This window comes from Octopus bimaculoides, chromosome 6 (assembly GCF_001194135.2).
Source record: "Octopus bimaculoides isolate UCB-OBI-ISO-001 chromosome 6, ASM119413v2, whole genome shotgun sequence".
Classification (NCBI taxonomy): domain Eukaryota; kingdom Metazoa; phylum Mollusca; class Cephalopoda; order Octopoda; family Octopodidae; genus Octopus; species Octopus bimaculoides.
This window is the reverse complement of record NC_068986.1, coordinates 2628420-2643093: the sequence shown is the minus strand read 5'-3', so window position 1 is coordinate 2643093 and position 14674 is coordinate 2628420. Positions and strand designations below refer to the sequence as shown.

General features: G+C 38.5%; 2 protein-coding genes across 3 annotated transcripts in view; one reads left to right on the top strand and one right to left on the bottom strand.

Moving 5' to 3' along the window:
• LOC106875298 (uncharacterized) overlaps positions 1-6850 on the bottom strand; it is a 53856-nt gene extending 47006 nt beyond the window's left edge. Inside the window, exon 1 of the mRNA XM_014923386.2 lies at positions 5672-6850. Coding sequence (XP_014778872.2) covers positions 5672-6711 — 1040 coding nt within the window. The 5' untranslated portion in view covers positions 6712-6850. The remainder of the gene's footprint in view (positions 1-5671) is intronic.
• A 4387-nt stretch (positions 6851-11237) lies between these two features.
• Positions 11238-14674, top strand: part of LOC106881141 (phosphatidylserine decarboxylase proenzyme, mitochondrial) — a 78591-nt gene continuing 75154 nt past the window's right edge. Inside the window, exon 1 of one of the 2 annotated variants that reach the window (XM_052968547.1) lies at positions 11238-11444. The gene's annotated coding sequence lies outside the window, so the exon portion shown is untranslated. Of the gene's footprint in view, positions 11445-12403; positions 12519-14674 lie in introns of those variants that run through there. The other variant, XM_052968548.1, reaches the window with a different exon arrangement.

The window sequence follows — 14674 nt, the reverse complement described above, 5'->3', positions numbered from 1 at the left end:
ATGCATTTATATATGTGTACATATTAGATGTACACCTATATATATACATCTACACATATGTATACATATACATGTATGCATATAGATCTATATCTATATATATATCTATACATATACGTGTACATATACATGTATATGTATACATATACATCTCTCTCTCTTTCTCTCTCTATATATATATATACACACCATTAAAGTGAAAGTATCTGTCATTACAGTATCGAAATGTGATTGTTTCAGTTAGTGGAATAGTTTCATTTTTAAAGTGAAAGTATTTGACATGAGTGTTTTTGTTTCACTTTTGACACGTAATACTTAAGTGGAGGAGATATGATGTTGCTGTGGGCTCGAACTATGCAAGAAGTTAAAAAATTAATTTTGACTAAAACACAACCGGAACCCTAAGTAAGACATGTGCAGAATTTGAATGAAATTGGTTGTGTAGTTCTCGAGTTTTCGGGAAACACACACACACAGACAGACACACATATCTATATATTATATATATATATATATGTGTGTGTGTGTGTGTATGTATATATATATATATATATATATACATAGACACACCTACTACACTCTCGGAGTGGTTGGCATTAGGAAAGGCATCCAGCTGTAGAAACTCTGCCAGATCAGATTGGAGCCTGGTGCAGCCTCCTGGTCCACCAGTCCTCAGTCAAATCGTCCAACCCATGCTAGCATGGAAAGCGGATGTTAAATGATGATGATGATGATATATATATATATATACACATACATACATAGAGATACACATACATTATATATATACATATATATATCTACACACACAAACACATACATACACACCATACACACACATACATATATATATATATATATACACATACATTTACTACACACACACACACATACAAAGGGCTTCTTTTACTTATCTCTCATAAGGCTTTGGTCATCCTGAGGCTATAACAAAAGGCACAATTGTCTGAGGTACCACACAGTGGGACTGAACCCAGTGACATATGGACAGGAAGCAAACTTTTTACCACACACAAATATATCTGTTTACTATATGTACGAGTGCAATAACTAGAGTCACTGGCTTAGCTTTTCATGATCAAAGATATCTATCAATAGGTTGCTAGCCTAATTAACATTTTTGTAACGAAGAAATAATGGTAGTAATAAGCATCTCTCTCTCTCTCTCTAGAAATGAAGTAAAACAACTATAATCTGAGATCAAAGTTTCAATGGCAGACTTGGTTACTTTGTATTCTTTCACTCTCAATCCTACTATATGACACTTTAGGCAAATGTTTTAAATCATATTCTCAAGTTAGCCAATATCTTTTAAGTGGGAATTGATAAATGGAAACTGAGCAGAAGCCCATTATATATGTGGAAGAGGATTATACTTATTGGTAAAAATCAAGCTAGAAGTCTGAATCAGACTGGAGTCTGGTGCAGCCTTCCAGGTTGCCCAGTCCTGGTCAAGCCAACCAACACATACCAGCATGGACAACAGATGATGATGATGGCTAGAAATGTGTCTAAAAGGTACCTTAGGTAGTCAGTAAATGCATAAAAATAAAATAAGTACCAGATTGGAATAAACATTCGGGTAGAAGGACAAAAGGTAGGAGAGATCGAGGAGATACGTGGTGGTGGAATGAGGAGGTGAGGGATGCGATTGCGAGGAAGAAGAAGGCACACAAAGCTTTGTGTAAGAATAGGATTGAGCAAATGAAAGCCAGGTGTAATAACGTGAAGAATTGGGCAAGGAGGGTGGTTGCGAGATCTATGAGGAAGGAGGCTGAGCAGGTAGGATGAGAACCCGGATAGAGTGTTTAGGTTTATGAAATCAATGAAAAAAGATGGAAGAGATGTTGAGGGAGGAAGACGTATGATGGGGGAGTGATGGAAGGTTGAATTTTAGTGAGAAGGACAGGGGAAGAGTTTGGAAGGAGCATATGGAGGGAATTATGAACGAGGTGAATGAATGGGATCAGAGGATGGAAGTTGCTGTGGTGAAGGGGCCAGGGGAGAGGGTTAGTCAGGAAGAAGTAGTGGAGGCAATGAAGGAAATAAAAACAGGAAAGGCAGCTGGTCCATTAGAAGTAAGTGTGGAAATGATAACTGCAAGTGGAGAGATAAGGATTGTTGTGATGATGGAGGTCTGCTGGGTGGAAGAGGAATGCCAGATGATTGGACACTAAGTGTGGTGGTACCGATCTTCAAGGAGAAGGGGGATGTGATGAGTTGTGGGGAATATAGGGGAGTGCAGTTATCAGAGCATGCAATGAAGATTGTAGAAAGGGTGTTGGAGTGGAGAATTTGGAAAACGGTGTATGTGAACGAGACGCAATTTGCTTTTATGCCAGGGAAGGGGACAATAGATGCAGTTTTCATTGTAAGGAGACTGCAAGAGGAATACTGAGATGAGGAGTTGTACATGTGCTTCGTTGATCTGGCGAAAGCATTTGATACGGTTCCAAGGAAGGTGACTGAATGGGCATTGAGGAAGAGAGGTGCACTAGAGGTAATAGTGAGGGCAGTGAGGAGTTTGTATGAAGGGGTAAAGACAAGAGTTAGAATTGGATCAGAGGAGTTTGCAGTGAAAGCTGGCATGCATCAGGGATCTGTGATGTCACCATTGTTGTTTGCAATAGTGCCTGATGTGGTGACGGAGAGTGCAAAAGAGGGATTTATAATGGAGATACTGTCTGGGGATGACCTTGTTCTGATGAGTGAGACGATGGAGGGACTGAGGGAGAAGTTTCGAAAATGGAAGGAGGTGTTTGAAAGCAAGGGTTTGAAGGTAAACCTCGGGAAGACAAAGGTGATGGTGAGCAGAAGTGTTAGTGAGTAAGGTAGATCCATATGGTGTTTGTGGGAGGAGGGTAATGACAAATGCAGTGTTGTATAAGAAATGTGGGAAATGGATTCATGGTAGATGTACGAAAATAAAGAAGGTGACCCCCAAGACTGGCAAGAGATTTTATTTGTGGAAGATGTGAGAAAGGAGCTGGAGGGCTGGCAGGACCGGTGGAAACAGTGAGGGGGTTTTGTTATTTGGGAGACAGGGTGGATGTGAAGCAGCTGTGACAGTAAAAGCTAGACTTGGTTGGGTGAAGTTCAGAGAATGTGGAGCGTTATGTCGGAAAAGGTTCTTCTTGAAGATGAAAGGAAGCGTTTATCGGAGTTGTATGGGAGTGAGAGATGGTGTCTGAGGGAAAGTGAAATGGCAGTTTTGAGAAAGACCAAGAGAGCAATGTGTGGTGTGAAACTATTGGATATAAGGAGGGCTGAGGACTTGATGGGGATGCTGGGGTTGGAGGAATTGGTGGAACAGCTGACAAGGGTGAATGGAGTGCGGTGATATGGACATGCATTGAGGAGGGATGAGGATCATGTTCTGAGGATCATGCTTGAGTTTAAAGTGAATAAACCGCGAAAGCAAGGTCGACCAAAGGAAACATTGAGGGAACAGGTGGAGGAGATTGGAAGGGTTGGCTTGAGGAGGGAGAATACCCAAAACCAGGTGAGGTGGCAAGATGGTGCGAGAGCGGTTGCGGTAGGACTGAGGTAGATCCAACCACCCCCATTAACGGGGACAGACTCTGATTTAAAATATTGGAATTCATCATCATCAACATCAGTGTGCCACACAAATGGGAATGATACAGAAACTATGTAAGATGGAAACTTAACCATACAGCCATGCCTGTGCTTCTTAAGTGTATGGGTCCCATTTTATTGTTAAGATGTGTATGTAACCTTAACATAAACTATTTTAATGTTGAAGTGTGTATGTGCAGCATATGTTGAGGTGGTGCAAGCAGTATTTTACTATTGAGTATACACAAGCTGCAGACATTTTACAGTTGAGATTTGCATGCAGGGCATTTTAATGTTAAGATGTTTCATTTGTTCAAGGATTGTTTTTCCATGCAAGCATGGGTTGAGCAGGGGCTTATCTGAGACAGTTTTATGGTAAACAGAAACTGTATGAAAGCTCATCATATATACATCATTCTTGTTATCATCATTTTAATGTCTACTTTTCCATGCTTGCATAGGTCAGATAAGACTTTGCTGAAAGAATTTTGCCAGACCAAATGCCTTTCTTCCCCTATTCTGTTCAACAACTAACAATCTGGACATGAATTTGCAAACTAATGACACCGTTTGTATGAATAATGACATCTATGTCCAGTACTCACATGTCAAGACATGCCAAAACGCTGAGACATGCTTTAGTAGTGGACTGTAAACAAAGAATAGCTGACATCTCTGAACTGCAAATCCGATTAATTAGTTTAAATGTTGTTAGTTCACAACCATGAGGTCTCAAGTTCAAACCCGCAGCAGAGCATTTTGGGAAACTTTTTTTGCCATAGCCTCGGGCTAACCTAAGCCTTGTGAGTAAAAGTGGACATTCAAGAACAGAGAAAATTGATCGTTCCTGTAATTACATTGAGGATACATAGATCTGTAGAATACTCAGCCACTTACATGCTAAATCAAGGAGCAGGTAGTTCAATTGATTGAACAACTAGATACATATCACTGAAATCAATGGTGATCCAGTTTTTTACATGCTAATAGCAACTACAACTTAATATAACTATCACTAAATGCTCAGTCAGGTTTAACTAAATGAACTTGAATGTAGATCTCTGCTGAGGCCTTTATATAAGCATGTATTTCTTATTGTTCAACCATAAAACTACCCTGATCTGGCAGGTCTATGATCAAAAACACATCTGTCGTGACAATCCCATCTTTTCAGAGAATATGGTAGGACCTATATTGTCTAAAGGGTCCTTTCCTGATTTAAGACAGTACGGTGTGATTTGAAAAGGGATTCACTCGATGACACTTGGATATTATAGATGCTACTGCAGGTCGTTATAGTAGAGAATATTGTTGTTTAATACTAGGTCAGCCTCGACAACACAGACCTATGATTAAAGGCATTCTAGCTGTGGGCATCCTATATGAAAGACTACATTGTCTAAGTGTATTCTTTAAGACGGTAGAGTGTGATTTGCGGGAGATCTGACTGCTATTTCTAGCGAGCCCTATGTATACACATATATATGTATATATATCATTTAGTTGTAAACTTAAAAAGAGTATCCTATTAATGTGAAATAGAAATTTGGGGAATGTTGGGTGTAATAAATCAACGTGCTATCCGTGGGAAAAGGAGAAAATAAGCAGTACCTTTGAGTACCAATGTACCTCATGGTGGCAATATATGTGTGTGTATATATTAGTGTCATTAAAATCAATTCTTGACATATGATGAAATTAAATGGTCAAAGCATCCTTTAATTTCATCAGTAATGCAAGTAAGTATATTTTGGCCTTAGTTGTTACTTAATCCCGGATCATAGTAGATTTGCGATTAAAAAGTATTCCAATGGAGACTATCTCATCTTTTTGGAGATAAATAGCAATACATTTTCTAGCATTCTATATCCCTATTTATGACGGTAACATGTGGAAACTTGGATGCTAATTTGAATAGATAGAACGACCACGTTGTCTTGTTGTCTAGGCAATATCTCTCTCATTAGTTTACTGCTATAATTGTTGTAATAAAGGAATTTTGGGTGTGTACATATGTCTGCGTATGTGTGTGTTTAAAGAGGGATGCAGAGTAAAATCATATGTAAAGGCTTACTTCTGTGATTCCGTTGAGGAAACTGGATTGTTGGTAATCTCTCTTGTAACCGAACTTTTCGTCTGATTGGAAACAGACGTTTTTGTTTGAGGTTGAACTGTGGTAGTTTTTGTTATCCCTTGAGTTCGAGCAATTGGTTTTAATTGTTTCACTGATTTCTGTTGTTGATTAAAAACTTTTAACGACTTCCCTTGTGCGAGTTGCAAAGAAGCCACTCCGGATGATGCTGTAGACACCGACGGTCCATTTCCTTGGACTGAGCTTTTAGTAGTGTGAGAATTATCCATTTGAGTCGATCCTTGCTTTTGCATTGTAGATAGTTTCGGTTTTGTCTGAGAGGCAGCCGTTTTCTCGGAAGAGTCTGAACGAACGGGCTGATGTTGCTGGCGTTGTGTCTGTTTATTCTTGGTTGCCACATCTACACTTGAACTTTCGTTTGACGAGGCAGATAAATTCGGATTCTTGGATTCCTTTTCAGACGAACACGAAGAATCGTTTTTGTTCCGAATTATCTCATCACTGGGATCTTTGTTGTTATTGTTGATATTCGGAAGTTGGTTAACATCCGCGATTTCCAAAATTTCATTGAGTCCAAAAGAGATGCATTTGAGATACCAACAAGCGCGGCATTTATTTACAATATCTGTTTTGATAACACATAATCCAGAAACTGGTGATTTGGAAGTCAACAAATTGGAGTTCCTCAATGAAATCCGTCTGTTAATCTGACTTTGAGTAACACAGACATAAGTCAAGTGTGCATCTCCTCTGGTACTGTGCTGGTAAAAATTCTTACACGCGGAACAAAAACTTTTAGCCTGAATCTTAAGGTCTGTGGGTCTATTTGTGTGATCTGTCGACTTTCTGTCAATAGACTGCTCCTCCTCCGCCGCCGCCGCCTCTGCCCCACACACAAAACACGGGGCTGTTGCTGCCGTGGCGGCCAAAACTCCATCATCATCATCTTTTTTTAGCCCATCCTTCCGATTAAAATCCTCTGTTGTGGTTCTTTTATGTTTCTGCGGGGACTTCAAGTCCATCACAAGCAAAGTAGAAGTCTTCGTGGCACACTAAAAATACACAACAAAACAACGTCCGACATAATTGATCCGCCAGCTTACTGACTGCCGCGACACCTAGCGGCTACACAAGAGAAAGTAACTCGCGAGAGATTCGCACCACTTCCTACTAAGGGAGACAACCACAGTTAAGCCCTGATTTACACGATCAGAATCGAGAAAGCATTGCAAGTCTTTTAACAGGATAAATTATTTCTCCTAAATATTTTCTCTTGCTTATTTCAGTCATTGGACAGCGGCCACGCTGAGTACCGCTTTGAAGGGTTTTAGTCAAACGAATTTCTCCAGTACATATTCAGTTGGTTTCTTTTTACCAAATAGCTAGATTAAGGGAACGTAAACAAACCAATACCGGTAATGGGGACAAACACAACACAAACATTTTATAATATGTATGTATGTATGTATGTTCTCTTCTGTTTTTAGTTATTTAAATTCTTTCTCTGAGAAAGGAGCTGGTTTCTAACAAAGATACAAAGCCCCATTGTTGGAATGTAGATAACGACTTGAGAAAAGTCTTGCATATTTTTACTGTTCCACTTACAGATTGCATTAGTAATGTGCAATTTCATTTTCTGAAAATCCAAGCTTATCCAGACTATCACTTAGGCACTTATTCACAAAACCATGTGCAATAATTATTGCTATAAATGTAAATTTGTAATCTAAATATAAAAACTTGAGGTTTCGAAGCAGTTGTTCATAGTCATCTTCTTTCTCTTTCATTTTCAAACAGATATTCATACCAGTAGGACAGCTGTCCTCTATGACAGTACGTATTCTTATTTGTCCCAAACATCAATAGCCGGCTTGTTATGCTTACACTCGACCAAGGTTTTGATGAGAACGTTCCTTGTGTCAATGTTTGTGTTCGTATTCACTTCAATAGCAGGGGATTTTTTATATTTTATTCCAGGACAGTCTTTCTTTCCGGATGACGTCGTATCGCCTAGGGAGGTAGTACATTGATGACATTTTGGGGCAGCTGCTACTCACATGTGTGATGTCTTTCACAGAAATATCACACAATCAACATCTTCGATTGCATCTTGGAACCCCAAGAGCCTCACTGTCACTTTTGTTTATTAGGGATTTAGTACTTATCTCCTGTTCTTGGATTGCAAATGCATAGCCTTCAAAATGTGATGTGATGTAGCGGTCACGAGTCCAAGAAAGGCTTCGCCTCATGTCAATATTACTGTCTTCTTCAAATCTTCGGGTAACACACACATGCATGGTCTTTTTTTTTTTTTGTATGCTGAGCGTTTCACCTCCAGGTCTTTGAGGGATGCTAGCCCGGCATTTTGGGGGTTGTATGTGAGGTCATCGGGAAGAGAGTACTTCCTGAGCAGCTCGCTGCCAACACATGAGATATTGTTCTCTTCACTTTTCAGCACTAAATTAATGGATTAATTTTTGCTGTTGTTGCTTAACAAATGCTATCTGAGAGAAAGTGTACATTTGAAGGCTGTCTGCATCGATCTCAAGCCTCTACTTCCTTTATCACTTCTTCGATAGAGCCTGTTAATATCACTATTTCTATGGAGATTTCCAGTTGATGTCAGTGTCTTGCAGGTTTTAATGCTTATGGACTCAGTTTGTTTTCCATCCCTATCGTTTCGGGTTCGGTTCCACTGCGTGGCAACTTGAGCAAGTATCTCCTACTATAGCCCTGGGCTATAGATTTAGCAGACGGAAACTGAAAGAAGCTCGTCATGTACACACACACACACACGTAGCCGTGTAGGTATGATGGGCTTTTTTCAGTTTCTCTTTGAAATCCACTCTCAAGTCTTTCATCAATGTGGAGCTATAAACTGACCATATCCATCCAAAATATTCTACTTGTTTTATGCTTCAGCTGGTCAGATCTTGCCTCTCACACCAACCCTACAGTATCATTCAAAAAGGTAACAGTTACCTCATCAGACTTTCAAAGCTACAAAATAATGCATGATTAATTCAAAACAATATGAATAAATAAGTATTACTTCACATAAAATTACATGAATGCTAAAGAGTAAATGGATTCACTGTTATACTTGGAATGCTTATCTTTAGCAAGTCATTGAACTGAATTTTCATTTCACAGTACAAATGCTTCCACTGAACTCAACATTGCAGAAAGATTATAGTCTTGCAGTTCAGTATTAATAATGGTTGGCACTCCGTCGCTTACGACGACGAGGGTTCCAGTTGATCCGATCAACGGAGCAGCCTGCTCGTGAAATTAACGTGCAAGTGGCTGAGCACTCCACAGACATGTGTACCCTTAACGTAGTTCTCGGGGATATTCAGCGTGACAGTAAAGAAATAAGAGTGTGACAAGGCTGACCCTTTGAAATACAAGTACAACAGAAACAGGAAGAAAGAGTGAGAGAAAGTTGTGGTGAAAGAGTTCAGCAGGGTTCGCCACCATTCCCTGCCGGAGCCTTGTGGAACTTTAGGTGTTTTTGATCAATAAACACTCACAACGCCTGGTCTAGGAATCGAAACTGCGATCCTACGACCACGAATCTGCTGCCCTAACTACTGGGCCATTGCGCCTCCACAGTATTAATAATAAGCCAGAGTCAAAAACTGTATTAAACAGCAGCACTTTATATTGACTCTGAATAATTTGAGTTTATCAGTGATAAGAAAGGGAAATATAGTTTTTCTCCTTGAAATATAAATGAGAGGTAAAAACATCATAAGTAGCTGGTCACCAAGCTACTTACTATTGGAAATGACACAAAATAACAAAGGTAATTACTTTTTGATAGCCATTACACCTTACATCATATCCATAGGCATTTGATCTTGTCATTTTTGTCACAAAGATCCTGCAAAAGACATCACTGAACTATAGTAAAGGCATAAAGTTACTCATAGACACACTCCAGCTTCTAGACCTCAAGTATGTTGCCTTTCTCCGCTTTGCTTTCTATCACAACTATAATACACTTTGTTACTCAGAGTTGGCTAAGCTCATCTCTCCTCTGCCCAGACATTCTTGTAACTCATCTCTCTTCCTCACATCATCCTTGTTGTATCCAACTCTTTCCCCTGCCCAAATCCTGTACATGTCACTACATCCAACCCTTCCTTCTCAGAACATCTGCTCTCTGAAATTCCCTTCTTGCTCATGTTTATCCTTCAGGTGGTGATTTACAAAAGGTCCAAAAAGAGCATTAACTGACGGTATCAATCTCATTTGTCTAGGAAAGTCAGCAAAGGCCACAGGCGGTTCCTCTTCATCCAGACCCAGCAAATAAAACCAATCAAATATGCCCTTCCAATTGTTTCCAACCAAATGTTGATAGCAAACTATGCAGTGTATTCAAAGAACATTAGACAACAGTGTTTTTAAAGTAATCAATGAGCCCCTTACATCTCTTCCATAAAGGCAGCACCATTCATTGCATTAGCCATTACATTTCTAAGGGGAACATTGTTTAAACTAAGTCTCAACTTTGTAAATTGTTTCACTTTTAGTGTCTGTCATGAGACAGTGTGTAACAAAGTTGGGCCTTTAGACTAAAGGTAAAATCCATCAGACAGGTTTCCATACAGTTTCTCTCTACTCAATTTCACTCACATGGTTGGATCTGCCTAACACTTGCTCAAAATGCCATGCAGTAAGATCAAACTCATGTCCACATGAACTATTAAGCCATTCTATCATATGATGAAAGGCATTCCACCTATGACCATTCCATTTTTAGGAGTATGTACGGATTATCCAGCATATGTTTTCTTTTCTCTAGATGGTAGGGTTGTCGTTTGAGAGAGATTTGACTGTTATTTCTAGCCGGTCAAATGAACTGGACAGATGCTCCCGCGTTGATTCAAAAGAATAGTGTTGTTATAAATGGCCAGCGTTATAGAGCAGCAATGGAGCTCATAGTAGATCGATTAGATATTATGGTCTTTGATTCTAAGTTGAAGCCTAGCCATTATATTTTACCTAAAGGGAAAGCAGAAAGGTCACAGCATTTCCAAAAATAACCTGCTTAGCCAAAACAAATGAAAAATTAAGTGATCGATAAAATGATAAATTTCTGAAATTTTATTTTTATCATAACAGATTAAAAGGGAAATTAGAAATCAGTTTCGAAAAAATTCTTAAATAATGTATGTACTTTATATTTGTGAGTCTGTAACTCTGTTCCAATCACCCGTCTCCTCCAATAATTTTCTAATGGATATATTGACCTGGAGATAGTTATGGCTTCGTATACGCCGCATTAACCTTCCCAGTCTAGCCGGATGTGGAAAGGTCAAGGGCATCTCTTAAGGAAAGAAAGAAAGGGACAGAGACAAATAGAGAGTGAGAGAAACACAGAGAGAGAAAAATAGAGGGGGAGGAAAGAAGAGAAAAAGAAAGAGGCAAAAAAGAAAAGAAGAAAGAAGGAAAGAAAGACAGATAGATAGATGTGTGGAGTGAGAGATTTGAGCTTGAATTGCTTCCACTTAATTCGCGTGGTTGCCTCCCTTACATAGATTCCACGCTGTCTCGGTGACCTCGTCATCATGTAAACAAGGTGTCCGCTAGTTCTTTGAGGATATGAGATTAATCTTTATCAATAACTGAAAATTGCCGAGGAAAACTTTCAGTGAATATTCGAAGTAACAGGAACTGCCAAACACTCATCTCTAACAGTCTTTCTTTTTCTTGTAGTAGAAAAAACAGGTTCTAAACAACGAACAAGGTACGTGTGTATATTATCAGCATTTTAATTTACGAAGAATCTGACAACTTTCTAAATATAGTATAGAGTGTGATGCTGGTATGTCTGCAATATATAACTAGAAACCCACCGTATTGAGTGCCGGGAAGATAGGGTTAGGGTTAACTACCCGGCGAGCCGAAGGACAAACCGGTTTCCGTGCTTATTAATTTATTTAAGTCGCTGATACCCTTCAGTAAGATGTAACCGTCACAGTTGCATGTTCTATAGAATAGGGCCTCGTGACTATTCAGCAATATTGCTCAATTATACATTAAAAATAAACTAAAACCCTCATATATATCACCCATCGGCACACATTCAGTCTGTATATCATCAGAAACGGTGAGATTTGTTTAAGCCCATAGAACATTTGAAAGCTGTTAGATACAGAGATACGTTCACAATACATATTTTTCAAGAAGATACTTATTAGGCAATAATAAATGTTTCAACATTTTTCAACGGGCAAATGATTTTAGGGAAAGGTAGTTAGTCGATGATATCGACCCTGTTAGTTGACTGGTACTTTATTTTATCGACTCGGAAAAGCTGAAAAACTAGCACAAGTCCTGCAATTTTGAGTGTTGGGTGGGTTAACCAATTCCGTCGTCCCAGTATTTGACCGGTATTTTATTCTGTTGTACAGGAACGGATGAAGAACATAATTATGTTGTTTATTGTAAGCGGTACTTAAATAAAAATCTTATCATATACTTTTATTTAAAACCTTACATAAGTATTATTTTCTCTGAGGTGCTCTAATACCATTTTCAAGCGTCAAAGACTCGCCTGTAGTTTTGAACATAACGACCGCATATTTCCACACGCGTACACACATAATATATATTCACACACACACACACACATTATATGCCTTTATTTGAACTTTGGAATATGATATAATCTAATTATAAATAAACCATTGTTGTGTAGATAAGTGTCATTGTCACGTTGCTGTCAAATTAGTTGGTTCCTCTTTTAAAGTCTGTCTGACCAATCTCCTTGATATAACCTAGTCGGCAGTAGTTTTTATATTTGTCATTCTTAACCGATGTAAGTATTGCTTTATTTGCGTTAATTTGGTGCTTCGTTGCGCTCTTTTTCTACAGTATCGATCCTTTTATCTGTTTGTTGCGTGTATGTGTATTTTATGCTGGATTTTATCAGTTTGTAAACAAATCTTTACCGTTTTACAAATTGATCAAAGTAGCAAATTATATCTTTTGCAGTTTAGGAATTTCCCGCGGTAATTTAGGAGTGGAAATAATGTTTTAAATCAATAAAACCGGACTTGTTTAGTTTCCTGCTTGTAATGCGCAACAGTGCGTGTAGTTACCTTATCTACATTTTTCTTCACACACATACACCAAAATGCGGTAAACTTTATTTCAAAAAAATGTCAACTTTCTAGACTTGTATAACAGCTTCATAAGCAAGCGAAGCTGTTAGGACAGCCAACTCTGGACCCATTCCAATTCATTTCGTTTATATCAATTGTCCTAGGGATGGATGGAAAGCATAAACATAACATCATCTCACTTCTGTTGCTGTAACAAATGTGAATTTTTGTGTCTGCTTCAGAAATAAATTATTAAGCGATTAATTAAAGATGAATGTCAAAGAGTTAGAGTGTGGTGTGCTGTATCTTTCTCTGAATCTTTACTATGAGAGTAATCGATTTATTGAACAGTAAACAGAAAATACCACCAACACGTCTTTCTGGGTTTAAATTAAGGTGTTGTTACTGTTTAGCTGCAGGTCAACTCTGTAAGGTATCTAGGATTGCTCTATCCAATGTGCTCTTCGCTTTTCTAAGATGAATATGATTTGATGGAAATTTGGCTCCTGTTTCTACCAGGTCGAGCTAACTTTATAGAAACTCGTTCTAACCCAAACTAAGCTTACTCACATGACGATGGCTGGCCTTGATGTTTCTTTAATGTATTGTTAGTAGAAACTGGTTTTTAGTAATGTACAGCAACAAGAATTTGGGTATAAACGTCGCATACACGCATGCACATTCATTCATTCATTCTTTCTTTCTTTTTTGTCCTTGCAAAATGTTACTTTACACACAATTATGTACATTAAACTAAAACAGGAAGCAGAAATGATGAACAGCTGAAAGAGAATTTAAAGTGAATTAAACTGAGTAATCATTTGAGTTCAAAAGAAAAGAGAAGAAAAAAAAACAGCAAAACAAAATGTCCAAATGGGAAATATTTAACAAAAGTTAAATTTATACCAATATTTACGAATGTACATTAACATTCTCATGGATGTGTGTTGATATTTGTGCTTTTTATGAATACCATTTTATGTTCCAAAAATGGAATGTTGCTCATTAGGTATTGTATGGTAACTATGTTTATTTAAGGAGAGAGAAGTTGAGTAAAGGGCAAGTAAGCATTGACATTTCAATAATAGCGTTATATTACATTCATATAAACACAGTCGCAAAGAGAGAGAGGGAGAGAACAAAGTATTTCACTTTACAATTGCATGAAGTTGGAATGTTGACCAAATGTCCTCAGAAAAAGATATCATCATCATCATCATCATCAAGATCATCCTTTAATGTCCGTTTTCCCCGCTGGCATGGGTTGGACAAATTGACCAGATCTGGCAAGCTGGGGAGCTACACCAGGTTCCAGTCTGGCTTGGCTTGGCTTCTACAGCTGTGACATTTTGTATCCAAGACACCTGATGTAAACAACACTGACATCAAAGATGAAAAAATGGGTAATGGGTGTGTATGCCATGACACCAGCTACTGGCAAAATAAAGTCACTGGCAATAAAATTATTAATAACATCTGACTCTTTAATTAATGTTCACAGGTTTTATAATCTTATAACTACAAAACCATCATCATCATTTAATGTCCATTTTCCATGCTGGCATCTTACTTTTGTTATTTACACCACCTGTCCTCGTCTGTTGTTATTTTTTGTATATCCCCCCTATATATATATATATATATATATCATCATCATCGTTTAACGTCCGCTTTCCATGCTAGCATGGGTTGGACGATTTGACTGAGGACTGGTGAAACCGGATGGCAACACCAGGCTCCAATCTAATTTGGCAGAGTTTCTACAGCTGGATGCCCTTCCTAACGCCAACCACTCAGAGAGTGTAGTGGGTGCTTTTACGTGTCACCCGCACGAAAACGGCCACGCTCGAAATGGTGTCTTTTATGTGCC